The following is a 25,747-nucleotide window of genomic DNA, read 5'->3' as shown; positions in this document are numbered from 1 at the left end:
ATAAAGGGTTTGATAGAACTGAAGAAAAAAAAAAATAATAATAAATAAATAAAAAAAAGAAAATTCTGATCTGGACTGAAAAGCCAAAATTCCTGTGTTTAAATCATAGTACAGATATTCCTTTTCACAATGTCCCTGTGCAAACCCAACATGCCTTTTGGGGCTAATCATTAATTTTTCAGTGTGTATTAAAGTAAGTTTCTGCTAAATAATCACCAGCATTTAACAAATTTTTTAACATAATTTTGAGATTCATTATTAATCAGTAACACATTTGAATGATGACCTAGATAAAAAAAAAAAAAAAAAAGTTAAAAGAGTAAAAGTGGATAAATATTACATAATAATGATGGGTCCATTTTTCAAACATTTGTTCTTTATTGTCATAGATACAGTATCTGGGTAATGTGCAATTTAAATATTTTAGCATTATTATTTTTAAAGAACTTAGTAGACAAGGTTAAGATGCCTTTTCTGTAAATGGCTGTTTAATTTAGTACAAATTGTCTTACATGAAATTAACTGTTGTGTATGTTTGATAAACATTACTGAGCAAGGTTTTTCAGAAAACTGCTGTTTGTGCATTAACAAAATTGTAATGATACTGAAGTTAAGCATTTGATAAAGTTACATTTACAATCATAGAATATATCTTTCACACAGATTTAATGCACACATTATTTGCTTTGATCATTTATTTAAAATGGCAGATTTTTGTTAAAAAAAAAAAAAAACATGCACTTTACAGATAATCTTAAACTCAGCCACGGCAGAGTGTTAGATGCAGTTGCACTCTTCTGGTATGATGTTAGGCAGGGTCTCGTACTTGAATGAGTATCCCCCATCTGAGGTGGTGGTGAAACGGAGAGACTTCATGCTCTCAGGAACAGGAGCACAGCACTGGTTGATGCCAAGAAGGGTAGTAGTGCGCTCAGCACTAGAGCAGTTGCCATGGCAGTAGTAGAAGGTGAAGGCTTTAGGATGTACAATCCAGTTATCCCAGCCAAGGTCCTCAAAGGAGATTTCTATCTGTTCTCTTTTGCAATCAGTGTCATCAGAAGCAGGTCTCCTGAGCTTTTCGATAGCAGCTGGTGACCATGGAATTTTGGGTGCTCTGCGAGAGCGGTCGGGGCCACTTGAACGGGTGTGAAGGTGCAAAAAGGGTGTTTTATCTTCTGAATCATAGCAACTGCAGGATGGGCAACGGACCTGCAACATGAAAGGGCCTATAGCCATGGCAATGTGGAGATGGAGATCTAACTTATAGGTGGTCCAGCCATCAGTGGAGCGTTTGACTGGACTTACAGATGCTTGGAGCAGCTCATGGTAAGGGGTGAGAATGAAAAGGGGCGCTGAAATGTTACTAGACGCTATGGCCTCTCCAGCATAGAACCAGAAGTGGGCAGAAGTGATGATGGAGTCCTGGCTGTCCAGAGAGGGCTGAAAGTAGTAAGTAAAGTAACCAGATGCAGCCTCAGATGAGTTATCAAGGGTGTCCTTGCATGTAGACTCTGAAAGTTAATAAAAAGTCAGAATGTACAGCATTTGAAACTATGTTCACTAGTCAAAATAGCATCTTTGTAAAAAAAAAAAAAAAAAAAAATTGATTCTGATTTCAGCCTTAAGTGGGTCAATGACAAATTTCCATGATAAATAAAGAAATAATTAAATAAATAATATATTTTTAAAAAATCTAGTTTAAGACAGCAAATTCTTAGAAGTGTATTTTTTATTTAATGTTGGTGTCATATGGTTTTGAAAAACTTTTATACAATTTTCAATAATGAAAAATGCCATGTGGCGTCACTGTCACTATCAGAAGTAATACCATATTTCCCTCCCACATTTAAAACTTAAGTATACACGTTGACTATATATATATATATATATATATATATATATATATATATATATTCATAAATATCATTAGGTTTTTGGAGAGTCGCATTAGATGATATTTTACAATCTAACCTTGTCCTGTCACAAAAATGTCAAATTATCCACCATTTTAACATATTTTGTTCTACATATTCCTTAATGTTGTTTGCACCACCCGTATCAATAAGCAGGGTAGCTGTTTTTACCTCTTTTCTGTGTTGTCTCACACAACTTTCAAATATTTATAAGTAGCTAAGCTGAAAGAAATAACAATAATCAATAATTATGCCAAACTACTACCATCACCTCCACCCAAATCAATTCACAGACGGTCAGGAATTGAAAACATGCTTTTAGAATATGTATATTACAGTAAGTGTATTAAAGCTATTGTATGTATGAATTCCACTTCAAAAATATTATGACTACACATAATCATACAAGTAGCCAAGAATCCTACCAACTATCATAATGTTAGACATTAATGTTTTTCATATAAATACTGGACATGAGACAAGCTCACCTGAGCTTGGGAACAGAATGACCTGTGAGGTCTCCTGATGGTGTCTTCTTTCCACTCTTGTCTCCCTTGTCATTCGCGAAGCTACGTGATGCACAACTTTGTTCACTGCTTGCTGTGTTGGCAGATGAAGCACTGGCAGAGGAGGCTCATCCATCCCCAAACCGTCAAGGATCCGTCTTTTCAGCCAGCCAAGCACCATGTCACGCGGTAATTCATCTCCTTGGCAGGCCTGGACCACAGGAGGTGACAACAAAGCCCACAACATCAGTGCACAAGCAAATGAAGGCAAAGAGCTGGTCAGGGTAAACATCCTCAAAACTAAGGTTAAAATCAGAGACTGAAAACTGCAGGCTCAAAAACAAAAAATGATTTGTATAGAAGGTTTTCAAAGATATGTACAGCAAGTTCTTAAAGTTCACACTTTTGATTCGCTGTTTCATGAGAGAGCTGAAATCAAACTCTCTCTTGCAGATCCGTCTGGTAGAAAGAGTCTGTGATTGTTTTTTGTTACACTCCAACAAATGGCAACCATTGTTTGGGTTCCTGCTATCAAAGTGTAGACAGGACAAAACAGCTTTTGAGATTACAATCCTTTGAGTCGGTTTCTTCCCCCATTCCCTTGTCCTTGAAGGGAATTGACACAATATAACAGAAGGATTTTTAAATAGTCAGAAAGCAGATTTACACAAAAGCTGATCATGCTTTTATTCCTCCAGCCTGCTTCAAGTGTCTAACTTATCTTAAATTCAGAGGCCCATATTATTTATTATGTGAATGTGATGTTATTGCAATTCTGTCATCATTTACTCTGTCATCATTAACTCACGGTCATGTTGTTCCATGTTCCATTACTAAATTTTTTTGTATGACTTGCTTATTAATGTGAAACATAAAAAAAAAAGAAAGAAAAAAAAAATACATGCCAATCAATCAATAAAACAAGGTTTTTACATTTCAACTATATTATTTTGTGTCTGGATAGTGGCTCCGTATTGGCTGTAATGACTATATATTCTTGATAATTGTATTGTTGCCTCGCATCAAAACTCTTTATATTGGACTCTTTATATTGGCTGAATCTTATTCTTTGTCCTCTGTACGATTCTTCTGACAGTTTGGATACTATGACACCTGCTTTCCCACAGTATAAAATGTGAGCTTGACAAGAACAAACAAGATAATACATTATCAAATGTTTGACCTTGGATGTGCAAATGTTTCTGTCTTGTGCTTTGCCAGTGTCTTGGCAGGCCTATTCTTAAATATAGAAGATCAGTTCTGCCACTTGCCACTTCAGATACACCACCAGAATATATAAATGGTGAAGATCAGATCTTGTGATTGATATTAAATATAGCAAATATATAATGGTTTCTCTGAGCTAATTTTAGCAAATATTTTATTTATTTATTTTTGTCTTTGGCGAACACTTTGACACCTTATTTTTGTTAGTCACGTGTCTGGTTTAGATTTAGACCATTGTACTAATGGATGCAGTACATATGGATTTTTTTCTACTTTTAAACAGTCAAAATAACATAATATGCATCATAATAATAACAGGATACATGTAGAAGATGTCTAAGCTTTCCGCACTGTTCCAGCAGGTGGGCTAAACCTACAAGTTGGTAGTGTAGTTTGCAAATGGCTTAGCATTATTATTATTATTATTATTATTTATTTTATTTTTACAGGAAAAGATCAGTTTTGAAGTCTGCATAATGTATGAAATGTTATATAGTAGCCTTAATTTGTATGATTTGAACTTTATGTGAAACTGGATAGAAGAAAAACTCATACTGATCTTTTTTTTGTTGTTGTTGGAATAAAAGTACATTTACATAATTTTATATATTTATTTATGTATTTATTATGTTTCAACACAACATAAGGCCCATGTTCCATTCCACTATGATACTACACTGTTTTGTAATCATATCATGTGCTAGACCTTGCTATCTTTAACCAATGAATCAGGCAACATTCATTCAGTGTCTACACACACACAAAAACAATGGTGTTGGTTGGTTACAAAGTATCTGGTATGTTTCAGAGCAGTGGGGATGAGTTTCATATTTGTACCACAAAGTGTAGAAGTCGTATTTATACTTGTCTGTACTTTTTCTTTAAGACCAACAGGTCATGGTTTTCATTTCTTATGTTCTCATTTCAGATACACAGAGAAAAAATAAATCTCACTTTTTTTCTTTAATGTCCCAAACTCTAGAGGAAACATAACATAACATACCAACAGGCAATATCAAATAGTTTGTATCCATGTGCTCCCCAACTAATGATGAGGCCTGTTCAACCAACTGTAGTGGCTACTGCACAGAATGTGAAACTCGTGACATGTGACCTGAAGGTCTACGTACATGAGGAACAGAGGGAAGTACTGGGCCCTATTCTCTACAACAAATGTAACTTGTAAGGCTTCAAACATTCATAGTGAACAACCTTGGGTTCTGCATGTACATTTCTCAAGTTCAGTATTGTATAAATTACACCCCACATAGCAAACGGACTTGGCCCAAATGTGGCCTCAAGCTGACACTGCTGGCCTCCTGTTGGCAATGGCATGTACCCTTTCAGCCAGAGCTGGGCCATGTGTGGCAATCATGGCACGGTGTGGATCATGGCAAACAACATGAGGGCCGATTGTTGGTGGAACACATAATTTTTATTAGTATGCTGTCATGCACAAGTATTAACCTCTTAGCCTGCACCCCGACACCCTCGTCCTCAAAGCCACTCAACTCGCACGTGTCAGTGTTTATGAATATATTAAATGAAGATTAAATAGATTAAATAAATTAAATAAAATTACCATAACAGTATCTTATTTTTTATTTAAATCCTCTGTATCCATGTGATGCTTGGTGTGAGGTACAGATCCAAATTCAAACTATTCATCATCAAACATATGTATCTCCTTCCTCTGTAGCTATAGTAACAATTAAAAAAATCTGCCTTTAAGAAGTTTTACAACAAGTTTTATGGCAGCGATATCGAACGCTCATTTGCTCTCATCAGTTTCGTCTTAGATTGCGACATGCCGTTTCCGGGGATGTGTATTTTGAATGAAAAATGCACGCCTTGACAGAGTGGATCGGGATAGTATTTTAACAATTAAATTATGCCCTGCTCCTCGCTCTACTATTATATTCTGCCAGAGAGGACTGCAACTGAAATGCAGCGTCATTTGGACTACTGTGGTATTGCTCTGTGACACATCTGTAATAAATTGTTATGATTAAGTTACATGTGTCTATCTGTTACATCTCTTATAGACTGTATACTTTATACACTCACTCTTTATTGGTTGATTGGTTCTTTATAAAAATAAATAGAAAAATCAATGCAATATATTTTTTTAATTGCACAGTTACATGATTTGTGGGTTTTAAGTCTGATTTTCTATTCAGTATAATGCACTTTGATGGCATAGTTTGTGTCTACACAAACCGCATGGATTTCACAAAGGCCAGATGTGGGCCAGATCTGGGCCAACACTATGTTGCTGTCTGGGACCAAAGCATGTCACAAAATGAATAATGGCGATAGTAATACACAATGCAATAATATAAAATATTACGATTCTGTATTCCCAGACAGCAATCAGTTTCGCCCCAGATTCAGCCCACATCTGGCCCAAAACTGCTTGCTGTCTGGGCTATATAAGGCTGAGGTTTGGCTCATTTTGGGGATTCTGGTTTACTTAAGGCTGAGAATTGACTCCAACAATTAAACCTGTTTTTGTCACGTGGGGGTTTGGGGATGAACTCAGTCCTGGATGAACTCAAACACAGACAGAATGCACTACACACAGGGTTTATTAGTGACAAAAGGGGAAAACAAAACCCACGAGGGGGAAAACAATGACTAGGGCAAAGACAAATAACTTAACAGGACTAGAACCAAACAATAAACAAGAGACTCTTCACTCAGGAACTCTCACTACAGAAAACCAATCACAGGTCTCACAACGTTTCTTCAAAGTGTAACAATGAACCGCACTAGACAGCAAACACAAGGGGAATGAAATAGGGAGACTAATGAGAACATAACAGGTGACACAGGTAAAGCAATAATGACAGAACAAGTATAACAAGGGTGCGGGCCAGGAAACAAGACAACACAAGCACATGGCCCAAAGACAAGGCCATGTGCTTGCACACAAAACACAGGTCTGTCATGATCCTGCCTCAAGACTAGAGAGAAATCAAGGACATGAGGGCAGAATCATGACAGTACCCCTCCCTTAAGGAGCGGATTCCAGACGCTCTTCAAGGGGACATCAAACGCGGGACATGACTGACTGAGATACAGACACTAACCAACAAAACATGACAAATAACAGTAAAGGTAAACACGAAAACACCACGACAGGGTTTGGGTGACAAATCAGAAAAAAACTAACAAGGAAGGGGAGGAGGCAGAACAACAAAGTTCATGGGTGGACATCCAGGGTGGATGGGTGGGGCAGAAGTCTTAGGTTGACGGGACGAAGGCTGATGACGAGGTGTCCGGGCAGGTCTGGGTGGCGTAGAGTGGGAAGTGATCTTGGGAGAAACAGTGCAGGGTTGGACCATGACAGGGGGTGCAGCAAGCAAATGAGAAGAGGGAAATAGTCCGGGATTCACAGTTACCGACCTGGAATCAGAGCTTCCATCCGAATCCACACTCATCTCTGATTCTGCAGCGGTGTTGACAGCAGCTGGCTCTGGAAAGGAGCTCACTACAGCTGGTTCGGGAACAGCGCTCACTACAGCTGGTTCGGGAACAGCGCTCACTGCAGCTGGTTCGGGAACAGCGCTCACTGCAGCTGACTCGGGAACAGCGCTCACTGCAGCTGACTCGGGAACAGCGCTCACTGCATCTCTAGGAACGGGGTCTGGGGACAAGAAAGGTCTGGCAGGGACTTCTAGGATCTTGACTAGGTGTGACAAATATTCTGACAGGGTCTTGGCAGCAATGACAACCGGCATCTCTTGACGATCCGAAACAGACTGCAACACTGCTTCAGCAGAAGAGTCGGCCGTGGCTCTCTCCTCGGCAGTCACAACTGCTGACTCAGACACAGTTCTCTCTGTTGCTGGTTCAGAATCCTCCTTTACTGAGGTAATCTCAGGAACAACATCTTACACCGCAGTCTTCGGAACAGCCTCCTCTGCAGGAACCTCTGGAACCGTACTTAAAGCAGCATGCTCAGGAACAGCACTCTCAGTTACAGCGGCGGGTTGGAGAGGCATCACAGACTCAGGGGGAGACAGGGACGGAGGATTGAAAGAACCCTTCTTCCTCTTTCTCCTTGGCTGCGGTGCAGAGGCAGTAGTCGGATCTGAGACTGGTTGGGGAAGTTCAGTCTCAGGCAGGGTAGACTCTGATGCAGAGGATTTCGAAGCAGACTCCCACGAGAACCTTCTCCCTCGTTTCTTGCAGAGACTGATTGGTGTGGAATGTGCCTCGGGATTCGGGGAGGGAAGAGCCTGATCCCCCAGTGTTGCAACGGCCAGGACACGACCCTCCGAGATCACTGGCAGCTTGGCAGAAGGTGGAGATCTCGAGGGGGAAACTTGCGGCTCCCCCCGGGAGAAACTCTCATAGTTCCCCAGAATCCACTCACACTGGGACGAGAATGGAAGGGTGACCCTCCTCTTGTCAGTGGGGGATGACAACCAGCATTGCTTTTGGGACTCCAGTTGTTGCTGAAGTTCAGAGGACATTTCTTCGTTCTTTCTTCGGCGGTTCATTCTGTCACGTGGGGGTTTGGGGATGAACTCAGGGGCAGACAGAATGCACTACACACAGGGTTTATTAGTGACAAAAGAGGAAAACAAAACCCACGAGGGAGAAAACAATGACTAGGGCAAAGACAAATAACTTAACAAGACTAGAACCAAACAATAAACAAAAGACTCTTCACTCAGGAACTCTCACTACAGAAAACCAATCACATGTCTCACAACGTTTCTTCAAAGTGTAACAATGAACCGCATTAGACAGCAAACACAAGGGGAATGAAATAGGGAGACTAATGAGAACATAACAGGTGACACAGGTAAAGCAATAATGACAGAACAAGGATAACAAGGGGGCAGGGCCAGGAAACGAGACAACACAAGCACATGGCCCAAAGACAAGGCCATGTGCTTGCACACAAAACACGGGTCTGTCATGATCCTGCCTCAAGACTAGAGAGAAATCAAGGATGTGAGGGCAGAATCATGACAGTTTTGGCCCAGTTTAGGGCCAGTTAAGGGGGTATTAACTGGCTGAGATTAGGGCCAGTTATGGCCCATGTGTGGCCCTTGTCTTTAATCCAGTTCTGGGCCACTTCAAGGCCGTCATTCTTTGTGGCACTTGTGCCGAGGGAAAAGTGCTTGTTTGCCCCGGATCTGGGCCAGAAGACATTTACTATGTGGGACCATTTATGTCCACTGTAACCACTCGATATGGTCCTTCCATTTAGGATCAAGTTTCTTTCTTTGTGTGGTTGGATAATTCATCCACACTAGATCACCAACTTTGAAAGGTCTGAATTTTTCATATCTATTAAAGTAGTAATCACGCTTGAGTCTCTGATCATCACCAGTGTTAAGTACTTCTTGGAACACAGTTTCAATGCGATTGACTAGAATTGAACTGCAAGTCTGTAGGATGTCCACAGCAAACTGTCCCTGTGTTGAAAATAATGGGGAGTAACCAGTGCTAATCAAAATACTGCAGATAAATACTGGTCCCATTCACCATCACTATGAAAGATAACTTTGGCTAACTGAACCTTTAAAGTTCTATTGAACCGTTCTACCATTCAATTACCACGAGGATGGTATGGTGTAGCTCTCTTGCAAAGGTCCTGCAAATCTCTGACACATTCTGCATTCTGTGACTGGCAATTCAGTGATATCAGTACATACAAACTGAAAAGGTCTCACACAACACTAATTGACTAGAGAGGCGCCTTACGCTGAGGAACAGGCTTTTTCCGAGACTCAAAAGCTTCATGTGACTCAGAATACTGGCAGTTCTCCATCCTGGCTAAAAACACAAACTTTGAGCTCATTTGAGTGTGCATTCAGTGCTGTAGTGTCCAGCACAGGGGTAATGTAAATCATCCTGAATGAGAATGTCAGGAATGATCAGTTGTACTTGTGTATTGCCCCAGGTAAACCTAAGGCAATACACAAGTACAACAGCTTATGAGTAATTTCTGATCACTTGAAATGTATGTGAGAGTGACACTGTACGTTTTCCCAGAGTGACATTAGCTGACAAAGTACCGACTAAATCTAAAGTGTCACCAGTGTAACAACAATGAGTTTTACAGAATAATTAACTCAAATGATATATAGGGAATTAGAATAATTAATCAGGAATATGATTAATTTATATCTCAGATGACAGTTACATTAAATTTGATTGATTATGAAAAATAGCTCAATTGCCTATACCAATAAATAATCACAGGGCACTGTAACTTACTAATTAATATGTCAATATTACATTCTTCATATCAATTATTGTGATCTCTTACTGTAAATTACTGCAAATCAAACAGTGGTATGTCCAGCAAACCACTGTTGACCTATCAATTTTCAATAAGGTTATCACGCCTTATAATTCAAGGAAAAATATTCTCTGGCCATGAAAACATTATCCTATCCTTATGATAAATTTAGTTTCTAAATTTAAAGCTTGTAGCTATAGATCAGACATCTCAGTGACTCATAATGTGAGTGGGGTGGAGTCCAAGCCAATCGTCAGTATATGGGTTTTTAATAATTAAACTAGTAATACGTCAAACTACAAATCACACAGAGTAAAAATGTGTACGACAATACAAACAGTAAGCTTTACAAGACATAACTGAATCCAAATAAAAGAGAGAGAGAGAGAGAGAGAGAGAGAGAGAGAGAGAGAGAAAATAGAATGAGATCACATAAGGAGCTCAGGTATGGAAATCATAGTCAGTAACTTTTGGAAGCCAACAACGATCAGATCACAGCAATAATTTAAAGCAGCATTTAACTCTCCATAGAGAAAGTGATACTTGCAAAGTGTCCAATGTGCATGAGCTGGATATCGGGGCGCGCTGGATCTTTTGAAACCGGCGTGCGCGTGCTGGAGACCGGCGCACGCTGGAGCACGTGGTCTTTTGTTCTGTCCTCGCGCGGTATTTGAAAGGTTCAACAAACAATGTTCCAGAATTCGTCTTCCTTGCGTGGAGAGGCGAATAGTTGAATAAACTTAGTAAAGAAAAGAAAAGAAACAACAAAAACGAAAGCTTCCAAAGGAGCCATTAAAATGGCTTTTTCTCTCAGCCCCTGTGCTGAGGGGGTTTGCGCTATGAGCGCGGCCTAAGGCCGCGCGGAAGCAACGTTGGTCGCACAGGAGAGCAGTGTGTCCGAGAACGGAGAAGGAGAAGAAGAGGAGGGCGGACCTTGTTCGGTCGTTCTTATGGCTTGAAATGGTTCACGCCCCTTTTTCACGTAAACAGCCAATGAAAGTCCACGATCTGAAGCGGAGGGAAAAGTTCCTTTGTCTCTGTGGAGACAACCCCCTGGAGATCTAGGGCTTGTCCAAATTCCAGGGATTATTCTAGCAAGTTTGTAATTCAGATTACATACATTTTTCATTACTTTGCTCTAGATAAATGGGTCTGTCAGAGCATGACGATTAGAACAATACTATACATAATATATAAATGATCAAAACATGAAGTTACATTCAAATGCAGAATTACACATATTTAAAGATTTGATTAACACATGATAACACTGCAGATAGTCCCAATTTATATGGGAAATTTCTAATGCACCGCAAAATCAATAACATACACATTAAGACTACATTTGAGTACATTTTACCATTCTTTTGTAAGGATTAGGTTTCCTGTCCTGTGTGGTCGTAAAGTTTTACGACCTGCAGGGGTGGGGGTTGCAGGAACATGGCTCTCTTTGAGAAAGTTGAAGTGAGGAGAGACATTTCCTAAAGTATAAGCTAGCAACTTATACTCTTCACATAACAAGAATTAACCATTTTATGCAATCCATAAACATATTTAAAATACATATTAATAAGGACTTACAAAAGTAAGGAACTTTACGAAAGGTTTCTTTTTGTGTATGTTGGAATGTGGTTGGTTTAGTGTCTCCTTTGAGGCTCCCCCGGGCATCGTAAATTAATTTAAGTCCAGCCAGGCTGGCGCCAGGCCAGGCAATTAGTGCAAAATGGGTTTCAATTTTTTATGCCTGAATTTAACCCATGAATCGATGATCTGCATATCTGTTACACCAGGTAGTGTCAGAGGTATGAAAACCAAAGGTCTTTTACGTAAAGCAGTAGACTTTCTGAAATCTTTATTCATAAGCACCAGTATCAACAACCACATTAACTACTTTGTCCTCAATTACAAGTGATACATTTTATGTCATGAACTGAGCAGTGTCTAAAGTTACATGATGTTCAACCAAGTTACCAATGGGCCTGGTGTCAGCAGCAGTTGGCTATTGGCCCTCATTGTTACTACCAGTAATTTCCCTGGCTCTGAGGAACATGTAAAGGCAACTGGAAACGCACATGTTCAGGACTTGGGGAACAATGACTCTGTCGCTTTGGTGAGAAGCTGTCCAAAAGACCTGTTGACCTGACCACAGTCGGAACAACAAGAACGATCCAGAGAGTCCACAGTCCCGTAACTTCCTAGGACTTTGATCACAATAGCCTTTATGTCTGCATGCTTCATAGTAGTCCATTTTGCCACTTGTGTCTTTATATGAAGGTCTACTATGTTTGTAGAAAGAGACACAGTCAGTACAGTATATGTCGGTCATACCTGCAGTGTTCAGATGTACGCCCTCGTGAATCCTTCGGGATCCTCACATAAAAATATTGATGATGAAAAATGAAGTGCATTTTTAACAATTAACTTTATTTTATTTATCAAGAACTTCAGTGCATAAAAAGCTTCTAAGTGGAAAAATAGACGATATTAGCAAATAATTGTTTTGGATAGAACTATTTCTTCTGCTCATCGGAACACAGTCATGCTGAAAGACAGAACCAATCAATCACAGACGGCGTTTGCTGCTGACACATGGCTCACAGTGTTCAAATAGGGCTGCACTTCCCAAAAACATCAGAAGCATAAGTAGATGAACTAAATCTCACATCAGTGTCAACAGTTAGACCGTGCTGATAGATGCTGTATCTACCCCATCATGCATGCAAAAGTATTTTTTTCTCAAATGATTGCCACTGAAAATTAATCATGTATTCTGATCAAGTTAAATTTAGGAAGCAATAAATAAAAGTGAATTATCTTACAGTAGATGTTTTATTAATTATGGATTCAAGAAGTCTGAAATGAGACATAATACTTTTTTGGGGGTTCTTTCTCAAAACAAATACATTTATGGAGTAAATCTTATAACCGTATTAAACACTCAAATCTCACAATTAAAGCATAACAGGAAGCTTTGCGAATGTCCAGCTATATCCTTTCTCCAGCTGTCTCTTTAAAGCTGGTAGTAGTCACCTGTCACCTCTACAGACAGTCAGTGTAGTATAAAGGGCATGGAAGGAAAGATAAAGGGGGGTAGAAGAGAGAATGGAATGTGTTAGATCTTTAAATGACTTGAGCTACACTACCATCTAGTCAGCAAGGGGCCGTGTGACGTGCTGGTAGATTGCTGGGAGAGAGGGTCAAAATCCAAAAGAGGAAAGGAACACTCTATTACCCTCTCTTGAATAAACAGACCCTGGTACTGGACTAATACTACATGATCCTGAGATGGCTAAAAGATTAAGCTGCAGTTAATGAAGGTATTCAGAGGCATCATGTTGGGGTTAACATCTCTCTTTCTTATGTATGTATGTATGTATATTATTATTATTATTTTTTTTTTTTTTTACTGTTAATTGGATTTTGGTACAAGGAGGTATGACAGGGCTTAATTTGCCTTTGAAGTATACCATTCCATATTCTAGTGTACATGAAATTAAAATCTAGATGTATTTTAATGTTATGTGCACATTATAATTTTATATTTGTTTATATAAGTTTCTGATCAGACAGTCAGCAATTAAATATGTTTAATAATTGCTAAATTTCAAAATAACATTGCTTTTAATTATTTTTGCAGATTACAGACTAGTTTTATCATGTCAGCCTATAACAAACTGGGAAAGATAATATCACAAGAAGTCAGTGGCCACCAAAGGATTTGTCTCAGTGCAAAAGATTAAGTTTAACAGTGTTGCTCAATAAAATAATCACAATGAAAAAAGTTGAGCTTGTGAAGAGGAACTCTAGCTCCATATTTTCCCCGAACCAAGAAACATCGATGGAGCAGTGCCCAGTTGAAGCGCCACCTGTGTTCCTCCGAAAGCTGAAGTGGGCTGCTGTTGCAGCAGGATGTGATGTCCGTCTGAGGGTATCTGTGGGAGGCAACCCAATACCCACACTGCACTGGTACCATAATGACGACCCTTTGATAAATGATCATGAGGATTATGCCGGATTGTGGATACGAGATTGCAAGCAAACTGATGGAGGCCTCTACACCTGTGTGGCCGTTAATCACCTGGGTGAATCTAGAACCAGTGCTGTCCTTGCTGTGCTGGACCTTGGAGAAGGTAAGCTGCACTGTATAGCAGGTGCCTGAGAGTAAATGCAAAATCTTGCAGAAGAAAAAAAGATTACCCAAGTCTGCTGGATCCAGCTTGACTATGTGGTCTGAATGTTAATGAAAGATACATTTCCCCTGATGTGATGGGGGAGGGGTTGTCCCTTCTTGACTCTCTTGGTATGATCTACAGTACAGCATGGCATTATTTCTTTCAATGTTTCTGAATATACACTATCAGAAAAAAGTACCTTTAAGAGTACAACAGCTTATATCTGTACCCCTAAATGGAAAACATTGTATCTTATCTACTTTATCTAAATTATGCATGTTGGCACCTTAAAATAGCAACATTTACCATTAAGGTACTGATATAAACCTGTAAATAAGATACAAAGATGACCTTTCAAAGGGATAATCCATAATCCAAAAATGAAAAATCACCACATGGTATTCCAAAACTATAAGACCTTCATTTATCTTCGTAACACAAATTAACTTGTTCTTGCATTGCAAAAGGGTCAGTAAGCTCTTAGATTTCATCAAAATACCTTAATTTGTGTTCCAAAGATGAACGAAGGTCTTACGGGTTTGGAACGGCATGGAGGTGAGTAAATAATGACATTTTTGGTTGAATCATCCCTTTAAGGGTATTGCTCCAGTGATAAGCTGTTGCATCCCTAACAATGGCGGAGCTAGAGTTTTATACAAGGTATGGCCAGAGGCTGGCCAAAGCTAATTCAGGGGGTCCATAGACCATGACAGAAAATCAGTGTATAACAAAAGCATGAACAAATCATATGATTGCTGCTTACTTCACATTACCCCAACATTAGGAGCTAGGAATAATTTTATTATTATATACATGATAACATTAAAAAATATTAAATACATTGAAAAAATATACTGCTCATTGTTTGTTTATGTTATATATAAAATTATATTCATTTAATTTATAAATTATAATCAAAATATAAAATAAAGATAATGTCTAGGACATAAAATTGTTACACCAGAAAGGCTTATTTCACTCTTTTTGAGTAATGGGGGTACAGTTTATACATTTCAAGTCACACTTCTGTGAGTTATTGCTGTTCTGAATCTAAAATACACAAGAGCCACACCAACTACAACACAGTCTATGGCTATGACTATGCAGGGTCATCAGCTGTCAGAACACTCAGCACCTCTCACTCTTTCTCTTTTAGGCACTGGGTATCTCATCTTGTTCTCTTCTCCCCACTGTCTCTCTCTCTCCATCTATCTCTGGGTATTTACAGCCTGGAATGTGCCAGAGCTCCAGTTACAGATTTACTGTTACTCTGCCACACATCATTCTCAATTATAGATGTGGCTGTGTTGGACTGATGCCTGTATTTTTTATTTAGACCCACAATGATAACAAATCCGAACAAGAGTTAAGGAATTACAAAGCATTATTGATCCACTCAGAAATGTATTTCCCATTTAGTGAATGAAATGTAGCTAAATGAATATCACCGTAGATAAGTTCATGGCTGGACTAATAAAATAAATATTGACTTTATATGACAACTAATAAAGGAGATCAAAGAATGTCTTGAAGTAGCTGGAGAAGCACACATGTAGGCTGGAGAAATAGGATAATCGTATGATTATAAAAATTCCCACCCATAATTTTGTTGTGAATTTTACAGAAAGAGCGACAAGCTATGCTTTATAGCTGTGCCAAAAAATGAATATGCCTTCATGGTAATCTGATGGTATTAGTGAAAGGCAGAGTGTGAGAGAGGTCCTCTCAGGGTTTATTATACCACTCAAAATAGACCACTGGACTCTCCCAACATCAGTGAGTTCTGAGTTTAGTAAGAGAAACATACACAGACAAAAGGGCGAAATTTACCCACTTTTATTGAAAAAATATAAGCTACATTGTTGTGGTCTGGGGATAATGAGAGTATCATACTGGAAGCCATGATAAGTCAAAAGTTGTCTGATCAGAGGAATCCTCAGACTAATGTGAGGAGGGGAAACGTTGGTCCCAGGAAGGAGAAAGAACAAGGTAAGTTAAGTTTGTACAATATTCTGAATTCAGTTCTTTATCTGTGGCAGAACCAATTCAGATACTATATATCAGGGGTTTGCTCTGATTAGGTTTGTAAAACCAAAGTGTGTTGTTCAAGCTCGCAAACTGGTTCTCTCACACAATTATGGGATAAAGCATGGTTCTGGCATATTTTACACTTTTTTTTTTTTTTTTGGTTGTATGGTTTAAGTGGTCAGTGGGACACACAAGACCGATGTATAAGTCACAGTCTGCTTCCCTACTTGATCCCAAATTCTGCTTGTGACATTTAATTTGATAACTTCATCCTTGCATCTCCCTCTGTCATTTCCAGGATTCTATAAGTCAGTGGAATATCCACAGAACAGTAACTAAATAATAAAGTTTACATTAATTGATGTGACAAGATCAGTTTTCTTCAATGTGCAGATATATTTAGTTTAAACAGGAAGTTACGATGAGACTTATCAAAGAGCTCATCCTTTTTTTTAGTTTGTCACAGCCCAACAAAGCAGGACTTGGCAGTTTTTTTAAGTTTGCCCTAACATATAACACCAAAGTACTTTTTGAGTTTTGGTCACACGTCATGCAAGGTGAGAGTAAGATGACATGGGCATAAATACATGAAAATGTATTTAAAATAAAAAACAAAATATTGCATGGAAAAATGTATTTAAATACAAATACAAAATACTGCTTGCAAAAAAATAAAATAAAAAAAGTGTTACATACAAATACAGTATTTTGTATTTTGAAAATACAAAAAAATAGACTATTATTATTAGGCGTCATCGGATGCCCATTTCCCACAAGTTGATATGATTCTTTAGGGTCTTTATTAAAAGGCTGTAACATAGTTTGGTTAAAATTTCTCAACAATGGTGTAAAAAAATGTTGTTTTTACCCTGTCAAAGCGGTTTTGTAGCATTTCCTTTAAATGTTAATGAGCTCTGCTGACCCCACCCCTCTCTTCCGAGCCCGCTCTCAGAGAGACTGTTTACTTTAGCCGCATTCATCGTTAGCACATTATTAGGAAAGGCAATTTGTTAGGCTAGGAAATTTTTGAAAATGCTAGTGTGGACGGAGATTATTTTAAAAACTGCCGAATACGACCAGTGAACAGCAGACTGCTTAAGTTCCCTTTCAGTACTAGACTTGTACTGCGTTGTAAGCTGTTTAGGCTAAAACGCTACAGGGAAAAGTCATTTTTCTCAAATTTTTCAATCGCACAGTCAAACTGCATGACCATTGGTGTGTGGAGTTCAATAGAACCCGAGCACGCCAAAAGGGGCGGGGAAAAGCGCTATATAAGAAGCCATCTCACCCAGGAAAACTGATTCATTCTCCTTCAGCGACGACTGATATCTCTTCGCAGGATCCAAGACCTGAAGCCGATCAAGCAGCCAAGATCACCACTGACCAGCTTGCCTATCTGCACAGCAGATTTGCCACTTCTCCCTGCTCTCCGCCTGCTTCGAGCAGCTAGCAGCCCTCGCAGCTTTTAACCTCAGCTTGCCACCCTCAAGCAGCTCTGCCCCCACACTGCTTCACAAGCATCTGGTCAGCACAACACTTGCGAGCTGCCTGCAAGTGTCGATCGCTCTTCAGCGCTTCCACCTGCTTTGCTGAGGTGTCTAAAAGTGCTCATTTTCTATGATCTGTCCACATTGCATGGATATGAGTCTGGCCTCTCTGTGCTTGTGGATAACTTTCATTTCAGAAATGAATTCATTGGGTCCAAAGACAAGCCGCTAGACGACAGCATGACAATAATGCAGAGGATTGGTCGGGCGGAGACTCCTGACCCCGCCCCCTTGATGTCTACACAGCCAGGCGACACCCAGAGGGCCGCACCCTTCTTCCCAGAGGTCCACAAGGAGCACATGAAGTCATGACGCGCCCCTTACTCCTTCCTCAGAACATCTGCCTCTCATGCCCTCACTAAAAAGTGAAGTGACATTCAGCCAAGTATGGTGACCCATACTCAGAATTTGTGCTCTGCATTTAACCCATCCGAAATGCACACACACAGAGCAGTGAACACACACACACACACACACTGTGAGCACACACCCGGAGCAGTGGGCAGCCATTTATGCTGCGGCGCCCGGGGAGCAGTTGGGGGTTCGATGCCTTGCTCAAGGGCACCTAAGTCATGGTATTGAAGGTGGAGAGAGAGCTGTTCGTGCACTACCCCCACCTACAATTCCGTCCGGCTCGAGACTAGAACTCACAACCCTTCGATTGGGAGTCCAACCCTCTAACCATTAGGCCACGACTTCCCACTATGGTTGAGGGGATGGGGCAGAAGGGCTATGAAAAGATCCCTCCAGTGGACGAAGCCGTAGCGCACAACTGATAGCCTGCTGCCATTGGATGGAAGTCTAAGATGACCCTCCCATCCAAGCCATGCCGAGCAACTTCAGCTCTTGTGGGACGAGCATTTGATGGCCAGTTTGGTGGTGTTGGAGATCAAGAATGCAGATTTAAAGAATTTTCTTGACTCGCCTGTCTCCCCCGCTGGTCTCTTCGGCCCCACTGTGGAAGGGTTCGCTGAGCGAATCTATGCTGGCAAAAAGGGCCATAGAAGTGGTTCCCCAGCACAAAGCAAGTCAGGCTCCTACAGCCAGTACTTCCTCATCACCAAAAAGGATGTGAGACTCAGACCCATCCTCGATATAAGACATCCATCTGAACTGGGCCCTTATGATGCGCTCATTCAGAATGATCAATTTGAAGCAGATCCTTGTGCAAATATGCCCAGGGGCCTGGTTCTTACTTTCACATCCAGATAGCCCCCCATCACATGCGCTTCTTGAGATTCACCTTAGAGGGAGTCGTATATCAATACACAGTCCATCTGATCAGGCAGTCCCAGGCACCCCACACTTCTCCGAAGTGCATTGATGTGGCTCTCTCCCCTCTGAGACAGATGGGAGTTCACATATTGGATTACCTCAATGACTGGCTCATTTTGGCCAAGTCGGAGGTAGAGCTGGTGACTCACAGATCCCTCCTCCTCAACCACCTAGAGTGTTTGGGACTCAGGATAATTTTTTCCAAGAGCTCGTTGTCCCCCACCCAGCATATCACATTTCCTGGGGACAATCATCGATTCAACCCATATGAGGGCCTTAGTCTTGTCAGAGCCTGCTCTGGCCATTCGGCAGCTTGTGGAAAACTTCACTTCCGGAACAGCTCTGCCACTCAAGAGGTTTTAAAAGATGCTACCTCTCATGAGCTCTGCATCGCCAGCTCTGCAACTTGGCCTGCTCTAAATGGGGCCATTGCAGTTTTGGCTAAAACCTCAAGTCCCGCCCCATGCCTGCCGGCACAGTCTCCACATGATCAATGTGAGCCAGAGGTGCAGTGCAAAACCCACTTGGAAGAACACCGGCTTGTACGAGCAGGGGGTGGGGATAGTTGGCAGACAGAAAGTCATCTTCACAGATGCTTACAAGATGGGCTGGGGAGCCCTGTGCACAAGCCATCCGACCTTTGTCATCTGGACAAGTGCAGAAAGAGAACTCCATATCAGCCGCCTGGAAATGCTGGCTGTATGTCAAGCTTACAATGCTTTCTTGCCACTTCTGACAGGGAACCACATCCTATTAGGGTCGGACAACACGACAGTGGTGTCCTTCACCAAGGCAGGCTCTCCTCGAAACTCCTATTCACTCTAGTGAAAAGCATCCTAGAGTGGGCCCAGCACCACTTGCTGTCATTGAGGGCAGTGCATGTGCAGGGCGTTCTGAACAGAGGGGCGGAGGTGTTGTCCTGGAGCAACCTCCCCTCAGAGGCATGGAGGCTTCATCCCCAGACTGTTCAAAGGATTTGGGGTGTCTTTGGGAGGGCAGAGTTCGACTTCTTCAACTCTGACGACAATTCTCATTTCCCAATCTATTTTTCAAAAGTCAATGATGCTCTGGCCCATGACTGGCCTAGTCTACTTCTTTATACTTTTCCTCCAATCGCTCTGATCCGCCAGGTCATCAGACGAATCAGAGAAGATGCCCACAAGGTCCTCCTGGTAGCCCCTCAGTGGAGGAGACAACCATGGCTTGTGGACCTGTCGCAGCTGTCACTAGTGGAGCCATGGTTGATCCCCTTGAGTTGGGACCGCCTCGATATGGCACCCCAGACCCAGGCTGTATACACGACAATTTTGTCATGTGGTTTCTAAGTCAGTAAAGGAGGTAACAAAGGGTAACTAACGTCATTGACAGGCGACTGCACTGCCCCATGTCACTGTTTAGAATGGGAATTTTCTCATGATTTACAAGTAGTTGAAAACATTAGAGATATTGTTATTAATCAGCTGGACAAAATATATAACTGTAGCCTAGTGGTTTTTGGATATTTTACTTCAAATATCTCACAAATTGTACCTTTAAGCCCACTGAAATGCTTGAATGCAGACGATCCAGATACATCAATCAGTGTCTCTATGTTTTAGGTAAAAATAAATAAATTAAAAAAAAACCTTAAAATAACACAGATTAAATAAAATAACTCATGCACGTTCAAATTCCACACTGCTGTAATGTTTTATTGAAATGCTAAAATGGCCTGTGTGACATCTGTTGTTATATTGTTTATCAACAGTATAATTTTTTATATTGTTTGGATTAACTAGCCGAGTAGACGGATATGAATGTTTGTTCATAACCATACTAGAAATAAGTAAATATTGTTAGCTGATGCTAACTGTCTAGCTGACAAGCTTGATGGTGCTAAGTGGAGGTAATTTTTAAAAATAAAGTCAAAATATTTTTTTCAACCACATTAGATTACATCTGGAAGAAACTAGGGATGCACCGAAATTTCGGCCGCCGAAAATTTTCGTCCGAAAATGGCCTTTTCGGTTTTCGGCCGATAGACTTTTATCACCGAAACAACACGGCCGAAATGTTGTGATGACGCAAACAGAAACCGCGACCTGCACGTGCACCTGCATAGCAAAGACCACGAGCTCCCCGCGACATTCACTTCACACCAGTGAGAACATTCTCTCTCTTCGTATTCCTTTATTCGCAGCACTAAAGCGTCTCCTAACAAAGAGATTAAGACGGACCACGAAGTAAAAACAAAGAAAAGTACAGTCTTATAGAGTCTGTTAGCACACGTCTCACTGAGATCTTTTCGGATCCTCTGCACTTAATCGCGAATGTGCTTGATCCGCGTTATAATGACCATTACTTGGATGCGGAAATAAGGCAGCGCGCACGAGAAATGATCCAGGCCGCGCTGGATGCGGAGAACCCGCGCGGATACGGAGAAGCGCCAAGCGCAGGAGACAGATCAGAGCGCAGAAAAAAAAGACTGGCCTCTGCACCAGATGAGTGGCATGCACCATCGTTGTCTGATATGTTCAGTGGAATTCTGCAAGAAAGTGCCTCAAATAATAATAATACGTTGGCTATTTTGTTCTTATACACACACACAAACATATATACATACATAATATCAGATTGTAGCCATATTTATGCTAGATTTTCTGCTAGATTTCTGCTTTAATTTGATAAAAATGTTTATTTATGCCCTGGCCCTATTTAAATACACTCTCTCAAATATTTCTCAAATGTCAGGCAGATGACAAGCTCAACTGCTCAACAGCTAGATGGTTATCTGTCTGAAGTCCCCATCCCCAGAAGTGATAACAGTCTTGCCAAATGGAGAAGTAATGCACTTTCTAGTCCTACATAGAAAAATTTCAAATGCACTTTTTTTTTATGAGAGAACTGTTCATTTTAAAACCTTTCTGCAGCCAGTAGGCCTGTACATTATTATTAAATAGACACATGAGTGGGATAAATTTTTAGTTTGAATTTTATTTTATACTGTGCATTGTTGCAATGTGCTTAATAAATATTTACATCATTTGTAATTATGTATTTTTATGTTTTTTTTTTTTAATAAGTTATGTAATTGTAATTATCTTTGAAACTTTAGTATTAATTTATGCAATTGCAATGTCTTAATTTTAGTAAAGTTAGTACACGGTCATAGCAATAAATGCAATGGTACTAATAATTGGCATAATTTATTTCGGTGTTTCGGTTTCGGTTTTCGGCCTTGGTTTTCTCTTTTTCGGTTTTCGGTTTCGGCCAAGAATTTTCATTTCGGTGCATCCCTAGAAGAAACAATAAAGAATGTGATGTTCAGAGCATGGTAACAGTAATTATCAAAGTGGGAAGTGATGCCCTCTGGGAGCGTTTAACCAGGGGTGGCTTCACACCACAAACCAGGTTTGAGAAGGAAAAAAATCATTATGAAAATATAGTTACATTTCCCTTAAAATGTTCTTCCTAACTTCAGGCCTTATTCTCATGTCATATATAATTGTGATGTTCTGCAAAACCAGTGGTTATTGTGGTTATTTTGTGGTTTATTGTGGTTATATTGTGGTTATAGTGGTTATTTTGGGAGAATCCCAGGTATTTTGAGCAGTAGAATTATAAAAAATATTTTCTAATATAAAATTTAATTAAGTCTATATAAAATTGCAAAATCTATCTTTCTGTACTTTTTTACTTAAGTACTGTACATAAATTGTTTTGTACTTTTGTACTTTCACTTGAGTAAAATTGAAAAAGGAGTACTTTTAATTTTACTGGAGTAATATTTTATTATACATATCTGTACTTCGTCCACCACGGCTTAAGAGCAGTATTGTATTGTCCCCAAACGCTTCTTTGTGTCCTTTGGAGGCCCCACCTCTCGTGGGCATGGTCTAGTGGCATGTCTATTGCAGAAATCTGTGGCGGCTAGCTGGGCCTCGCCGTCTACATTTGTCAGGTTCTACAACCTTGATATTCCTGCACTACAATCACAGGTCCTGTCAGCATAAACCCACCGTCATGGTCGGTTTTTGCTTGTTGCCCCATGGCGCCTGAACTGTAGGAGGTCAATGAGATGACTGATATAACTACATCCCCAATTGGTTTTGGATAATTTATGTGTTCGTTACAAGCCCTTTACAAGCATTACAAGCCCTTTTCAGTGCTCTTCGAAAATACCCAGTCATCCTCCCTGATATCACGGCATGATCGTATTGTCCCCATAGCGGTCTCGAATGTCCAATAGTCCCCATATTGTCCCCATAGCATCTTATCCTAAATGGCTTACGATGCAGTACTAATGTAGTATCAAAAGGGAATGTACTCAGTTACTAACATAACCTCGGATTACTTAGATATGGAATGAGTACTGCGTACTTTGCCATGCTATGCGCAAGGACACCTCATGTTGTCACTTCAGTCGAATTAAATTAGTTTGCTTGGGTGAGACAGCTGCTTATATAGCCCTATGCCCCGCCACTATTGGCTGGCTCAGGTGGGCTCACTCACAAACCAATAGTCATGCAGTTCCACAGCGTGACTGAAAAAGGAATCTGAAAAAAAGGATATTTCCCCATAGCGTCTTAGCCTAAAAGGCTTACAACACAGTACTCGTTCGGTATAACGATAATAACGTATAATGTAAGAGCACTGAGGTTACGTTAGTAACCAATTAAATTTTTTTGTGGACAATAAATCCTCTGTTTGACTTGCCTTTGCATCCGGGTCCTTTAATTGTGACACAAATACTGCCAACACACATTTTTTGTGTTTGTTTTTATCATTCATCGGTAGGATAAATTGCAAGAACTCAAGAATTTGGTAGGTCTACTCACTTTCTGACAAGCAGCTTTCTGTGTGCGCACCCCAAAACAAACTATATAATGATAATAGTAAAGATATAGGGTTTAATATAGGGCAGGTTTATAGGGCACTTTACATTAAGTAGTTAAGGCCACTTAACGTAAAGTGCCCTACAAACGTGCCCTATATTGAACCCTATATATTACCCCTTGGTGGACCTCCAATCAGCCCGGGCCCATATGCACTTGCATACCCAGACACTACACCTCTGGTCATACATGACACAAACATGTATCCATTATTATTAATGAGCAAACAAACCATTTATCAACGCACAGTTCGGTTTATTCATGTAGATGTCAAAATTAATGCACAGTGATTGTTTTATGATGGATGCTTGCTGAAGAAGCGTGTTTTGGGTAAATTTGTAAGGATCAGTGGTGTTTATGTAGATATGGGCATCAGATGCTCCAAACACAGACACGATCACTTGTTCTGACAGAGGAACCGTTCACTGAGATCGTTGAGTTTCCACACATGTAAAATGTTTGCATTTTGGCAATTCTAAACGGATCTGTATAGTATTTTTGTAAGGCTCCAGCCTCTAGTTGCTGCCCATGTAATGACTCTCCCAACCATTAGTTGGCGCTGTCACTCATGAGGTGTAATGACTCTCCCATCCACTAGGTGGCCCAGCCATTGTAGAACTCTCTGGGTCATCACTAATTAGGAATTGATTTCTACCACCTGCTGGTCATTATCTTGTTGGTGTTCTGCCTATTTAAGTGTGCTTAAGTGTCCTTGCCTAGAAAGTCAAGTTTGTTAAACTTCTGGTTTTGTTACCGTTCTTCTTTTGTTTTGTATTTTCACTGAAGAAGCACGACTTCTCTTATGTTGTTCTTTGGGAACTTGGAGCCTACAGGAAAACCCTTTTGTTTGATTGACAAAGCCTGCTTGTTATCCTTCTGCTCTTGGGTCCAACGGATATCTATCACTCACCATAGCCCAGTGGTAAACAGGGAGCTCAGTTGACTAGAAGACCTGAGTTCGATTACAGCTTCAGACACCCATTACAGCAAGATTGAACCATGGAAGTGGACCCAGCAGAAGGAGCCCCACCTGCTTCCAATGTGGATCGTATATTAGCTGCCTTGTCTGGCCAAGCCTCCACCATTCACAGACATGAGCAGATCTTAACTGAGATCCTGCAACGCCTAGGTGAGCGAGCTGAGTCTCAAACCTCTCCAGTGTTTAATGTTCCAGCTGTGAGACCCGCACCTCCAGTTCTTGGGCTTCTGTCTGAGCCAAAACTACCTGCACCAGAGAGGTATGATGGGAATCCTGAGAGATGTCGGGGCTTTGTCACTCAGTGCACTCTAGTATTTGGATTACAACCTAACAGCTTCCCTACGGAGAGCAGTAAGGTTGCATACATCATCACTCTGCTCACTGGAAAAGCTCTGGACTGGGCTACGGCTTTGTGGGAACAACAATCCCCACTTACTGACAATTGTGACCAATTTATTGCTGAGATGAGGAGGGTCTTTCATCACCCTGCTAGTGGGGGAGAAATTGATCACCGGCTGCTTCAGATCTCTCAAGGGACAAGGAGTGTAGCTGAATTTGCAATTGAGTTCCGCACGTTAGCCACTGAGAGCGGTTGGGACCAACGAGCCCTGAGAGCAACGTTCCACCACGCCCTGTCCCCTGAACTCAAGGATGAACTGGCCTTCCAGGATCCGGCTCCCGACCTAGAGTCCCTTATTGACATTTCTATTAGGGTGGACAACCGCATTCGGGAGCGCAGACGGGAACGCTGTGGGGAGGTCCGGCTGCCCGAGCCCCAAGCTTGTAGCAATACCCTTGATGCACCTCCACTCCCCAGGAATTTCGAGGAACCCATGCAACTGGGGAGGACCAGACTGTCACAAGCCGAGAGGGAACGACGCATGAGGGAGAAGTGCTGTTTGTACTGTGGTAAGCCAGACCACTTCAGGTCCAACTGCCCTGAGCTGATGGGAAAAGACAA

At 40.8% G+C, this 25,747-nt stretch overlaps 2 protein-coding genes across 4 annotated transcripts in view; one reads left to right on the top strand and one right to left on the bottom strand.

Moving 5' to 3' along the window:
- Nucleotides 1-361: 361 nt before the first annotated feature.
- On the bottom strand, nucleotides 362-10,616 carry inha (inhibin subunit alpha). 3 transcript variants are annotated; one of them, XM_026262782.1, is made up of 3 exons: nucleotides 10,459-10,616; nucleotides 2,402-2,630; nucleotides 362-1,511 (listed from the first exon to the last, which is right to left on the bottom strand). In XM_026262782.1, exons 1-3 carry the CDS (start codon nucleotides 10,474-10,476, stop codon nucleotides 778-780), a joined length of 981 nt encoding a protein of 326 aa, XP_026118567.1. In that variant the 5' UTR covers nucleotides 10,477-10,616; the 3' UTR covers nucleotides 362-777. The 3 variants fall into 3 exon arrangements, with proteins under 3 accessions (XP_026118567.1, XP_026118575.1, XP_026118561.1); XM_026262790.1 differs by lacking the exon at nucleotides 10,459-10,616 and adding an exon at nucleotides 2,823-5,118; XM_026262776.1 differs by lacking the exon at nucleotides 10,459-10,616 and having other exon boundaries at nucleotides 2,402-5,119.
- Nucleotides 10,617-12,987: 2,371 nt separating this feature from the next.
- spega (striated muscle enriched protein kinase a) overlaps nucleotides 12,988-25,747 on the top strand; it is a 52,180-nt gene continuing 39,420 nt past the window's right edge. Inside the window, 2 exon segments of the mRNA XM_026262765.1 lie at nucleotides 12,988-13,276; nucleotides 13,549-14,041. Coding sequence (XP_026118550.1) covers nucleotides 13,684-14,041 — 358 coding nt within the window. The 5' untranslated portion in view covers nucleotides 12,988-13,276; nucleotides 13,549-13,683.

The sequence above is a fragment of the Carassius auratus genome, chromosome 6 (assembly GCF_003368295.1).
Source record: "Carassius auratus strain Wakin chromosome 6, ASM336829v1, whole genome shotgun sequence".
NCBI classification, from domain to species: Eukaryota; Metazoa; Chordata; class Actinopteri; order Cypriniformes; family Cyprinidae; genus Carassius; species Carassius auratus.
The sequence above is the reverse complement of the archived record's forward strand: the minus strand, read 5'-3'. Positions and strand labels throughout refer to the sequence as shown.

Bases quoted from the DNA above. Each gene is read 5' to 3' on its own strand.
- inha (XM_026262776.1), bottom strand. From the start codon at position 2,711: ATGTTTACCCTGACCAGCTCTTTGCCTTCATTTGCTTGTGCACTGATG. The intron at 1,512-2,401 runs GTGAGCTTGTCT...ATTAACTTTCAG, and splicing joins CATTCTGTTCCCAAGCTCAG to AGTCTACATGCAAGGACACC.